Source organism: Amphiprion ocellaris, chromosome 16 (genome assembly GCF_022539595.1).
Source record: "Amphiprion ocellaris isolate individual 3 ecotype Okinawa chromosome 16, ASM2253959v1, whole genome shotgun sequence".
Taxonomy (NCBI): domain Eukaryota; kingdom Metazoa; phylum Chordata; class Actinopteri; family Pomacentridae; genus Amphiprion; species Amphiprion ocellaris.
The window spans coordinates 3,491,802-3,504,426 of NC_072781.1; the positions used below are offsets into that span (position 1 = coordinate 3,491,802).

General features: G+C 40.7%; 1 protein-coding gene across 1 annotated transcript in view; it reads left to right on the forward strand.

Annotated features, from left to right (window-relative positions):
- The window catches only part of srbd1 (S1 RNA binding domain 1), a 60,166-nt gene extending 50,573 nt beyond the window's left edge, over positions 1–9,593 (forward strand). Inside the window, exons 18-21 of the mRNA XM_023268336.3 lie at positions 846–1,013; positions 1,508–1,660; positions 6,495–6,679; positions 8,611–9,593. Of these exons, the coding sequence (XP_023124104.2) occupies positions 846–1,013; positions 1,508–1,660; positions 6,495–6,679; positions 8,611–8,903 (799 nt within the window). The 3' untranslated portion in view covers positions 8,904–9,593. The remainder of the gene's footprint in view (positions 1–845; positions 1,014–1,507; positions 1,661–6,494; positions 6,680–8,610) is intronic.
- Positions 9,594–12,625: the final 3,032 nt, after the last annotated feature.

Genomic DNA, 12,625 nt, shown 5'->3' on the forward strand with positions numbered 1-12,625 from the left:
CTTCACACCCTGGCCCCACTTACTGGGCTGACTGGAATCAACAGAGGGGATTAGGCATGGCAGACACAGTTACACGCAGAAACATACATGCAGGCAGGGAAGCATTTATACACATGTCATATCATTAGTTGAAAACACTGGACATGTGCATCTGTTTGCTGCAACTTGTACAATACATACACACTGTACACACACACACACATGCTATGGATGCACTTTTTTTGTGGCTGACACAAACAGTATAAAATGAGCTGGCATTAGCTGTAAAGCAGGCATCAGGTCATCTGTTTACCTGTCTGCTCTGCAAGTGAGCTTTTTCCACTCCTGCTAGGAGTTAAGCTACACACACTTGCACACGTTGAGCACACACAGACGTGTTGATGACTGAGGTATTATGTGGAGTGTTGACATAGCAGTGTGTTTTAGCATGAGTGAGTCACTGTGGGCATTAACAGAGCCGACCTAATTGAGTTTCAAATCGCCTCTCTTCTTTGCTCGGCCCAAACTGGACAAATATGCTCACTAAATATTGGCTCTTGTGTGTCTCTTGTGTTTTCAATGCTTGTTTAAATGCCAGGTCACGGTTGCTGAATCTGCTGTGTTTGTTTGACAGTGTGCAAAGCATATACTGCGGAGCTGCATGTTATTTGTGATACTATCTCATTTTTAAACTAAACTTGCATTTCCCACTGTTTAATTTTTGTCTGTACTATTTCTTTACATTAGAATTCCTAACAAAGACCGTAGAATCAAACAAAGACCTCAACAACTTCCAGTGGATCTTTTAGTAAATAGATGATTTGAGGTATTTGTTTTCATTTTTTGTTTGTTGTTTTATCTCTTAGGCATGTATCAGGACTGAATGCAGGCAGAGCGCGGAGCATTGCAGAGTGGAGAGAGAAGAAAGGTCCCTTCATCAACAGGGAGCAACTCAAACTGGTCAAAGGCATGGGGCCCAAGAGCTACCAGCAGTGTGCTGGCTTCATTAGAATCAACCCTCAAACCCTACAGAGGTACGTACATGTATGAATGCTTCATATACAGCTCAGCTCACTCAGATCCTGTTTGTACAATGCTTTTGTAACTATTCCGCATTCGATTGCAAGTTGCTGCAATTTGCAAAAACAGCCAATGATCTGACTGATGTTTAGGTATCTTGCTATTTTGGCCCTTTTGATTTACATGCTCTAGGTTTTGAAGATAGTTCAAAGCATTAAAAGTTTTATTTCAAAATTTAAATACCATGTCATACATATGCTAATGTGCAAAACCGCATATTTTGTAGAGCAGAGAGGCATCAGAGGAGTCATTTGTTTACGGTGGTTTTGAGGAAGATGAGCTCAAGCAAAGCATCCTCTCCAGAACCTTGTTAATTCACACAAATGCAGAGATAGTCTTGAGAAACATCGACGGTGTATTTGCATTATTTTAAAATGGATGTTTTTAATGTACATAAGGCTTGGTCTACCCGGTGAATTTAAAATGCATTTCTTTCTTTCCAAAACAGTATCAAATCGTCACTTCAGCCTGAAGCAGCAGCTGCACCTGAGAAATCAGCTGCTAAGAAGGGCAAAGGAAAGACTGGAGTCAGCGTACCTAACTCATTTAACCCTCTGGATCAGACCTGTATACATCCTGAGTCCTACCACGTGGCACAGAGGTAAAATGCACACGGATACACAAACACACACACAGACTTGTGCAGCAGCCTACCCCACTGGCCAACGCATGTTCAGGCTAAGATGGAGTTGATTTTGACACCATCTCATATGGGGTTGGTTATAGTGGTGGAGAGCTCTGATTTGATTTACGCAGACATGGGATACAAGAGAGGAGGCGCTGGCTTTGTGCACGTTGGTGTGTGTGTGTGTGTGTGTGTGTGTGTGTGTGTGTGTGTGTGAGAGAGAAATGATTGTTAACGCTGCTGATGCTGATATCAAAAGCACATTGAACATCTGCCCAAGGCCTCTATGTCCTCTGTGTGTGTGTGTGTGTGTGTGTGTGTGTGTGTGTGTGTGTGTGTGTGTGTGTGTGTGTGTGTGTGTGTGTGTGTGTGTGTGTGTGTGTGTGTGTGTGTGTGTGTGGGAGACAGTCAGATAGACAGAAAAAAAGAGAGCGAGGGTCCTCTGCTGCAGCTGTAGTCACTCAACTGTGTTTAGTCTACATAAGTTCTGACACTAGTGGGTTTAAGCATTGCTCCCCTCATGTTGATGTGCCTTTAATGGCCTCCATACGTGTGTGTTGGGGGAATGTGTCTCTATGCACACACATGCAGATAGATTGATGTTGCTTGTGCGAAACTGTGTTTTTTTTCTTGTCATTCCTACTTCAGCCAAGTGTCCGTGTATCTTTTGCGGATTTATGTGTCTGTGTGTTCAATACTGCATTGTAAAGTTGTCCATCAAAGAGGTTTTAGGGGCTAGAGGTTTAAAATAAGAGAGCACAAATCACCACCAGCTTCTTATTTTAATACATCCTCTATTCCTTTCGATTCTTCTCATGCGTATCATTCATTTCTTGCACAATGCGTGCACACACTTGCAAATTCACACAGCATGCATGTCTTAAAATGTACGTTTATGTTCCTGTTTGATTTTTTTTCCTTAGTAGACACATTTCTCTTTCTTTCTACTGTGTCTTTTATTCTCAGTGATGTTTATTTCCGTATGGCTGCTGAGGTAAAATCAAAATTACTTTTAACTACAAAAATTGACAGATTAAAGACCTTTAAAAAGCTTTAATGCAACACTTACGTTTGCGTAAACTTACTGTAGTAAACATGTGTGCAATTCTAGAAATGGAGGTATGGAATTGAATCTAAAAAAGCAGAAATTAATTATGTGTTTTGCACCACACAGCTGATTTCATCTGCTTTATTTGCACATTTAATATCCTACATTTTCGCCATGTATGTGGTAAAAAAAATCCCTGGTCTGCTGAGCATTTCCCTTACTTGCCCTCTGTTCGTTTTTCTCTCCCACTCAATCATTAATTTTTCCCCTCGTTTCTCAGCAATCCCCTTATTGTTGTCTGCTTTTCTATTTTTCCTGCTGTTAAGAATTCTTAATCCTGCGTTGGCAAATGTTGCATCCTTTGTTATGACTACTTTATAATCCAGGTCTGGGAATTTACTCAATTCAGTATGGATTCATTTCTCACTTGATATAAATACATTTACCGATGGTCTGAATTCTACATACTCTTGCAGAATTTGAGAAACATATTTTTTAAAGCCTCCCGAAGTTTGTCTTGTGGTTTCACAGCACATCACGCCTCTTTAAATGCTCCGAAAGATGGTCAATGAGGTCTAATGACAGTGCAGGAAAAGGCGTGCACGTTAGTACTTGCTCTTCCTTCAAAGTTAGACAGCCTGGCGTAGTTTTGAACTTTAAATCAGAGGGTGCACCACGCCTCTGCAAAATAGACAATCATACTTGATGAGCATGGAGCTGATTTGCCAATTTGACTGCCTCCTCATATAAACCCTCAACTGTGGTGGTTCGTCTTTGATTCATCTTGATACAACATGAAAAATTTTTGTCTTGGTGAATTTACTTCTGATTCATAGAAGGCGTTACAGGTTGTGTGGCTTCCTGCTTCTTGCTTTGAGTTGTTGAGTCATTCTAGAATCAGCGTTTTTAATTTCTAAAGTGACTCTTATTTGAAATACTTCAGAAAATACTCTCCTCTAGAGGCAATAATTTGTACACTGGTATACATTAAACTCTCAAGTTTAAAAAAGCTCAAATTGGGTGGATTGTTAGATATGAAGGCATCACTGAGATGCCTCGCTGATCTTCTCACATCCTCACCTCTAACTGATGACAACAGAAGGTTTCGAGGGAAGGATTGTGAAGGAATGCTGTGTGTGTGTGTTGACGTGTGTGTCTTTATGGTGTATAAGGAATATCATGTTCATCACATTAGTGGAACTGGATCCTCCATTACTGCTCACAGCCCACACATCAACCCCTTTTTGTAACCATATACATACACACTCACTCACACAAACCCAGGAACACAAAGGCTTAGACGTTTGTCCACCTTTTGTTTCAGTAACAGTGGAATGTGTTTGTTAGAAGTGTAACTTTCCTGTGAAGAATGTTAATATTTAGCTGTAGAAGACTTAACAATAAACACATTTAACAACAAAACATCAATGAAGCATATACTTGTGAGTCCCACCCATGACATATTAGTATTAATTTAGTGTTAAGAGGAAGGCCTCCACTCTATGATGAATGCTTCTCTGATAAGCAACAGTCAGGCCAATGTTTCTATAACACAAGACAGAGTGGGTTCTTGCTGTGGACCTGGATAAAATCTATATTATAGCCCACCCAGCCCCACGTTCACACACACACACAGCGTTGCTACTAATTATAGGAGTATGAACCCAACAGCGGTGGAGGCCTCAGGACTCCTGGTCCCCCTTAAATACTAACATACACCACTGAAAAATGAGATGAGAAACACACACACACACACACACACACACACACCTACCTGAAAGTAGAACCCACCACATCCTTCAGAAGATCTCCTCTCAAATCTTAAATATTTGTTGTCACTCAAGTTTAATTGTAAACTGATAGTGGGCTCTGTTTTGAGCCTGCATGCTCATAAGTTTGGCATCTGAATGTTTATGTTTGCGAGTCAAGAAAAACTTCTGCCTCAGTGTACATGAACAGAAGATCAGTTTTCCAAAATTCACAGTGAGATAAAAGCATTTTTTTTGTTACCAGAATATGCCTTTTGGGGCCGACTACACAAAACAGTAAGCATTGTCAGTCTGTGTGTAGTCAAGAAAATGAATTTGAGTTACCTTATTTGAAAGATATCTATGAATTTTCCTCTTCCTTCTGATTATTCAATAAACAAGTCTGTTATGCTTCAGTAAATGAAACCTCATGTAACAAAACTGAAAAATCTCTATACATTTTTTTTCTCAATTCTTATCATTTAGTCACTGGTTGTTTTCCTTTGGAGGGACACCTAAAATTCTTTTGTGCAGAAAAACTGCTGATAACTGTCTGTAAAGGGTTAAAATATGAGCATTGAGACTTATGATACAACACTTGGAAAACAATTATTCCCTCCTGGGCTGCATTTCATACTCTAGCGCTTCAGATAAACAAACTAAGATGTCTAAAATGGATCCTGCTATCTTTAAAAATATTTGTCAACCTCCTGTACCTGGCTGGACTCCCACCAGGCGGGCTATGTGGTATGTGACTTAGACTGCTAAGCCATCAAGACACAACTGTTTCTTTTCCTGTGAAGAGATATATGGCTGGAAAGCTAAGACGCTTTGGGAGACACAGGGGAGAAGACCTCAGCGTTAGACAGACATCCATTTTGGTCCAAAGGTGTTGTTTCCTCACCGCTAAGCCATTCCTGGCACATGCTCAGCTACTATTTTGTACCAATCTAGCTTGCCGGTGTTGAGGGATTGATTCCGCTTGTCTCCCCCTTTTTGGACGGTAGACGGTGACTTTGATGACGGAGGCCTTTCACCTCACAGCTGTCTCATACATAGTTTGTACACAAGCCGTTTCGGGTTACATCGGCACTGTCCCCGCTACTGCCAAATGAGCATTTCTGAGCAACATTGTGTATGAATCAACTTTGTGTGCGTCTGTGTGTGTTTGTGCGTCCACCTGTTGCGTCCATCACGGGGTGGACAGCTGCGGAGTCTGTTTGGCGTCAGGCTGCCAGCGAGCGACATCAATCACGGACGTTGCCCAGCTGGTCCACACATGAACACATGCGTAGACGCAAATGCATTCACATCTATCACCAGCTGTGCCAAGTGCCTACTGTAAATAATATATACAGCACACACACAGACACACACGTCACATTTTTCCATAACCCCATATTTGCTCCTTTGGCTCCAGTTTGTTACTAAGTCTGTTTAGAGCACAGACTAGCTAATTAGTTTGGATTTATATCTCGGACTCAGTGAATTTGAAATGGTGTGGCCTGACTGTCTAGACATTACTGTATATGGTGGCACATTGTGCTTGAATAAAGTGATACAAGTGTGGTTGACAGACAGGCAGTGGAGGCAGTTTCATGAGACAAGGTGTCGGGGTGTTTACGGCCCGCTGTGGGTTTACCTGATTTACCAGGGGGTAAATTAAATGTGTATATCTGTACATGTGTGTGTTTTCCAGAACAGAAAGCTCCACCTCGACAGCTCATGACTTTGTGTGCTCAATTCTCACACCTCAGATCCCACTCATTTTACCTGCACCAGCTTATAACGTTTCCTTCCCTCTCTTTTTCCTACATCTTTACATTTCTCTTTTTTTTGACAGGTCTATTTTTCTTCTCCTCGTCATTCTTCCCAGTATGTCATCACTTTTCCTCCCCTCCTCTTTCTTTCTCTTGTACTCCATCCCTCAAAGCTGTCAGCATTTTGTAGTTTTCAAAGCTTAATTTTCACACTCTGCACTGCATTTTACATGCTTTTTTTTTTCCATCTACAGATTTCTGTCCCTCGTGGGTGGGCACGTGGACCAAATTGGGAGTGCAGCTCTGCGAAACTGTGTGGAGAGCAAGGTTAGGACAAGCTGTGTGGAGGACCTGGCCCGAACGCTGGACACCACACCTGAGACCCTCCAACTCATCATAGACGGCCTCACGCAGCCTCCTGGGTTTGACATAAGACACAGTAAGACTCTAACCACTCACTTTCACGCTGAGACGTTGATAGCAGCTCGTTTTTTAAGCAAATAAAATCAAGATTACATTTTAATTTTGAAAAATACAAAAAGCAGGAATTCAAAGAACGCCGGCAGAAATTGCAAAGGTGAAAAAATACCGCATATATTCACATGAACTCAACATTTATGCAGATTTTTTTTAAAAGGCACCTTCAAGCTCTTGAGAGAAATTAATGTGTGCTTGTATTTTGGTTCAGCGAATACTGTTCTAAACATTAAGGAATCTAAAGTAAGCAAAAAACAAACAAACGTGGAGCTCGTTTTTTCTCAGTATTCCTCTCAGGTCATACATCTGTTATTTGCACATGTATTTTTCTACAAAAATCCTTCTATTGACCAACAGAACTTTCACTATTTTAAATCATAGAGAATTCCACAGACTGCAACCTATCAGTCACAGTAACTTCTGAGTCTCTCATCTTTCCTTCATAATGTCCTTTATAGGTCCCCACTGACTGATAGAACATCGAACGTGTATTTATCCAGCTCTTTGACTGGTTTGCTAGTTACAGCACACACCGACTCTCCTTGCCTTTACTATAATAGGCATGTCTTGGCAGTGTAACTTGATAGGATCTGACAGTGCTGTGGCTTCCTCCCTGTAGCCCAACAATACAAGCAGTATGTTTCTGACAGGGTGTGATGGGTCCAGCAGACTGTGTTGCTGGACAGTGTCTTTACAGACACACACATTCAATAATGCACAAAGAGCTCTGTTTTTCTCCTTAATCTCAAGTTCTTGAGTTCAGGCACATATAAACATACCAATAAAACCATGCACAGTCACAAACTTTTAGATTTGTTGTGGCTCAAATGTGTATTCTCGAGAGATTATGACAAATTTCTGGCGATTCTGTCTTTTACTTTTCTTTTTCTTATTTAAAATCCAGGTGTATGAATGCAAGAGCAGTTAGTTCAAAGTCACGTAATGTAGATAAATATAAAGTATGTTAGATTCGGTGCCAAAGAGGAGATATAAATTCCTCAAATCCTGATTAATATAATCTAAACCATACAATGCTGCTTTATGTGCTGTGTTAGTTTGGCAATATTAGATTAATAATAAATCTCTGAGAGTTTGGATTCAGAGTATACTACTAGCTAACTGGGGGGAAAAAAGGAAATATTTTTGACCAAATATGCAATTTCTGTTATTGTGTGGGCAGCTCAATACTCATACATGCATATAATATTAAGTCTGATCATTTTTTAGAGAATGAAATAGCCAGTTAGCCTTGTTTTGGCAAAACAAAGATGAAAGTGAAAAGAAATCTTTTCAGACTGATCAACACAGAATCATTCCTGTGCTTTTTTTTTTTTTTTTAATCAGACTCTCCTGTTTCACACAGTTTCACGTGGAGAGTTAAAAAGTTCAGGCCTGCGTACGGCGTTGGTGCTGGCTAACTCTCCCTAAAATTAAGGAACGCAGCTCCAAGGTTCATTCTCAGGTTGGCCCTATTCGGTTGCAGTACACTACGCTTGGCCTCCTAGCCAGTGCTCAGCTGAGTAAACAGATGGGCCGAGGCTACCGCATGAAATCAGTGCTGTGGGGAGGATAATTGGACCGGACTATTTCCTGGAGCGAACGCCTTCCTTGTTTGTGTTAATGTTACAGAAAGGAAAAAGATCTTATGAACAGGCAAAGTGGAAAATGGGGTTGAATAGAGCGCTGAGAAACGTGGAAATATGTACACACAAGTATTGAGTTACTGTTTGAAATGTAATATCTGTTTGTCATTTCTGCCCCACCCTTTCATTTGTCTACATTCCCCCTTCCCCGTCCATCTTCTCAAAGATATTTTACTAGCTGCCACCCCTCCCTCCTTCCCTTCCATCCAGCCACTTCACCTTTTTGATATTCTCTCTTTGCCATCCTCAGATTTTGGGCAGGCGGACTTTAAGCGGGGGATTGTCTCAATGAGTGATCTGAAGGTGGGCACGGTGCTGACGGGCCGGGTGGAAAACACAGCTCTGTTTGGGGCTTTTGTAGATATTGGTGTTGGCCGCTCGGGCCTCATCCACAAGAGCAACATCACTCTGGACAAGTTGCCTGTCAGCCAGCGCCGACGCAGCCTGGCTCTGGGACCTGGGGAACGGGTGGAGGTCCGGGTCCTGAATGTGGACTCTCAGAGGGGACGGATTGGGTTGGACCTCATCAGGGTCCTGCAGTAGACTCTCTTAATTCACACATTTCGCTTCCCATAATTGGACTTGATTTGAGACTTGAAACTTCGCACAAAACTGCTGAGAGACAAATGACTCCCTGACGGTTCCAGTGATTGTGGATGAGAACTGATATGGTTCCTGCTTAGCAGAGCTGACGCATTCGTTTTAACAGGAACCCTGTTAAAGTGTATAGGAATGGCGACTTTTTTTGCAGTTATAATGACACAAATTTCACTCATGTCTGCATTTTTTCAAGGTCCCGCAGTTTTCAAGCTGCATGCAAAAATGGTTACATCAAAAGACTTAAGAAAAGTTTTTTAAAAATCCAACTTTACAAACGGCTGTTACAAGTCCAGAAACAAAATGAAAAATCTAAACAAACGTCTATACAGTTAATGGATGAGAAACTTTATTTCCCCTGTAGTGATTTCCTCCAGTAGTATTCTCAGTCTGTGTGTCATTTGAAACTGGATTTTGCTTCTGACTGAACACTAAACCTGATCAACTCAGTTCACTTTAAGTAAAAATGCCTGTTGTCTATCTGCACACACTGCAGACGGGACAGTTTAATGTGCTGGAACTCATAGTTATTCGCACTTTAGTTTTAGCTTCATGCTTGAACTGCTATAGTTTATTTTTATATATGCAGTAACACCTCAGTTTAATAATCATAATAAATGCATTTCAGCACTTCAAGGTTTGTTTTGTGCTGTTTATCGAGATGCTTCTTTCTGTTTTCTGTACTATTTGTTGTTTACTGTATGTGTGAAACTTTAACAAACCAAGTGAAGGACTCAACATGTTTTCTTAGACTGTACCCAGAGTGTTTTCATCTGCAGATAAAAATACTTTGTATATGCCTAACACTCTTGATGTACATTTTCTCAAAAAACAAATATGTCCTCAGATTTTACACTCAGGACTCACATTGGAGCGTTGGAGGAACATGGGCGAGGATGGAAAAGATGGAAGGTAGCATGAGGCAGGGGGAAAAGGAAGGTGGGAGCAGATGTGTGATGTGATGGAAAAAAGGAAAGAACACACCAGTTAAAAAACAATTTTTTCTTCCAGACAACAGGAAAATGTGAAGAAAACATAATGAGAGGATGAGTGGGCTGGGGGGGAGGGTGGAGACGGGGATAGTAGGAAGAGGAGGAGGTGGGAGTGTTTCTATCTCCCAGACTGCAGTAAAGCCTGGAGGCTTTTCAGGCATCGTCCCAGACACAATCATCCCACCACACACACACACACACACACTAATCAGCTGCTTCAAAATTAATCCCAGACTCCCCACACACATTATCTAATTTGTTTGTTTTTATGAAACTGGAATAAATAAAAAAAATACATAAAATGTGGTTGTGAGGAAGCCTGAGGTCCCCTGTGTTAAACCTTATGCTGGATGCAGAATACCTAATCACTCTTAGTGCTGCTGCCACTTCACTATCTCCCCTTAGGCACACGAATGGAATATATTCTAGACACACAAACACAAAGAGATGTTCAGTCAGGATTAATGATTTGTGGCAGTTTGCTTAGTGATGATCTGAGAAAAACTGCACACACATACAGGCCAGAGCCACGTCTTGTCTTTCTATATGCACTCATTTTTCGGAGAAATTCCTGTTTAATCAAGGTGCTTTGTTTCATTTGACGCTAACTCCTCTTGTCGTTTTGTTATCTTGTGTTTGTTTTGATCTCATATCCTGTAGCTTGGCACAGTCTCTTGTTTTTTAATGTTTCCAGTGTTTTTGTCTCGGGGGACACATGCATTCGTAGAAGCAGACACAGCTTCCCTCAGCACCATTCCTGCTTTTCCCGCCTTTAATTTTCCTCCCTCTACTAAACGTGAGCACACAGACGGGACAGGCAATCTGGCAGCCAGCTACTGCTACCCCATGGAGTTTTTGTCAAACACTGACCAGTAATGAGCCGGCGATAAGAAGCAGAGTAACTGCGGGAGTAGTTGTGTACTTCTCTGTTGTCCTCTGCTGCACTGCTTCTCGGCTGTTGTGTTACGGAGTGAGCTCAGGTGTGCCTTGAGGTTTTGGTGAAATGTGAAGAAAATTGATGGTAAGCAAGCTGTTAAATGAATATCACACATTCGCTCATGAAAACATGTTTGCTGTTTGTTCTTTTAAAAGTCGCAGCCTATTTAAAGTCAGGTTAACAGAGAAAAACATCCCAAGTGGTCATGCAGGGTTCCCTTTTTGTCATCTTTTGTTCGAGATCCAGCCACGGAGACACAGGTGGATACGAAATCATCTTAACTTTTCTTTCACACAGGAGCAGAGAGAATAGTTCTCACAGCTAGTAAGTGTGTCCCACTAAGCAAACATCGAGTGGAGAATATAGCTTTCTCTGTTGATCTTGGATTTCTCAGACCACCTGTCAAAAAAAGTATTAGAAGTCTGAAACACTGTGAACAGTCTGCAGTGCTGTCTGGTGTAAATAAAATAAAAAAGTTTGGTGTAATAGCAAAAGCCACAGGGGACATAAAATTAAGAAGATTTAGTCCTGTAGCTATATGAATAAGCTCAGCACATTTTAAGGCAAGTAAACTCTCTGATTATGATATATCTTGTGGGAATCAGTCCGAAGTGTTTGCTGAGATATTTGCGGAAACGTCTGAAACTTTAAGAGTCCATCAGATCAGTGTTTCCCATACATTTATTTATTTGTGGCATAATATGCAACATATAGATTTTATATATTTATTTTTACTATTTAAAATCCCTTTCCGTTGTAGAGCTGTGCCGTGTTCCGTCTTACTCTCATTCTCACAAATACATTGACAAGACTCTGAATCAAAACATGAGCAGAAGGAGCAATTGTTGGCATTTCTTGGAGAATAGATTCTGTGGACTCAGCCAATTGCTGATATATATCCGAATATTCGGTCCCGACGGTGGTATCCAGATATTAATTTTGAAATCCGAATAGTCATCAGCATTATGTCTTCTACAGTCTCTAATGCTCAGATGCCTGTGTTGTGAAAGATTTCTACTACTATACTACTATTCTTTGTTCCACAGTTATAAATGCCACAGTGTGATTACAGTGATTAGTGCTGATTTCTCCTTCAAACAGAAACTTACTCCAGGTTAGCAGTGGCTCAACTCACTTCAATTCTCCCTTTTGCCATGGATGTAAGTTTTGTGAGAAAACCAGTGTGTTTACTTACATTCTGTGGTCATACTTACACATTTGTGATGAACTTGGCAATCCACTATGTTCAAACCCACCGGTTAGCAAACGTTCATGGATTAGGGCCCCATGAAACAATAAGCTGCAACCAAATGTTTTACCATAACTTCAGATATTTGTATTTCTTAACACACTTCCAAAGTTTGGCAATGCAGATTACTCAAATGGTGTGTTTATCTCTTTTTTTTTAAGTCTTTTGTTTTATCAAGTTTTAATAATTTTAAGTTTGACAGGGGGCAGCATCAATGTTGAAATTGAATCCGTTGTTTAGCATTTGAGTGAAGTTTGTACTTTTTATGATGCACATTGCACAAAGTCATTCATTTTTCTGTGTCTGTGTGAGTATGTTGGTTTTTTGGATATAATTTACAGCCTGTAGGTCATTACTTTAAATTGTTTTAGAGTTGCAACAATCTGTCAACTAATTCATTAATCAGTCAACAGAAAAATAGCTAAAACGTTAACTGATTACATGTTTAAGTCAGTTTTTAAGACAAATATGCCAGAAATTAACAGATTCT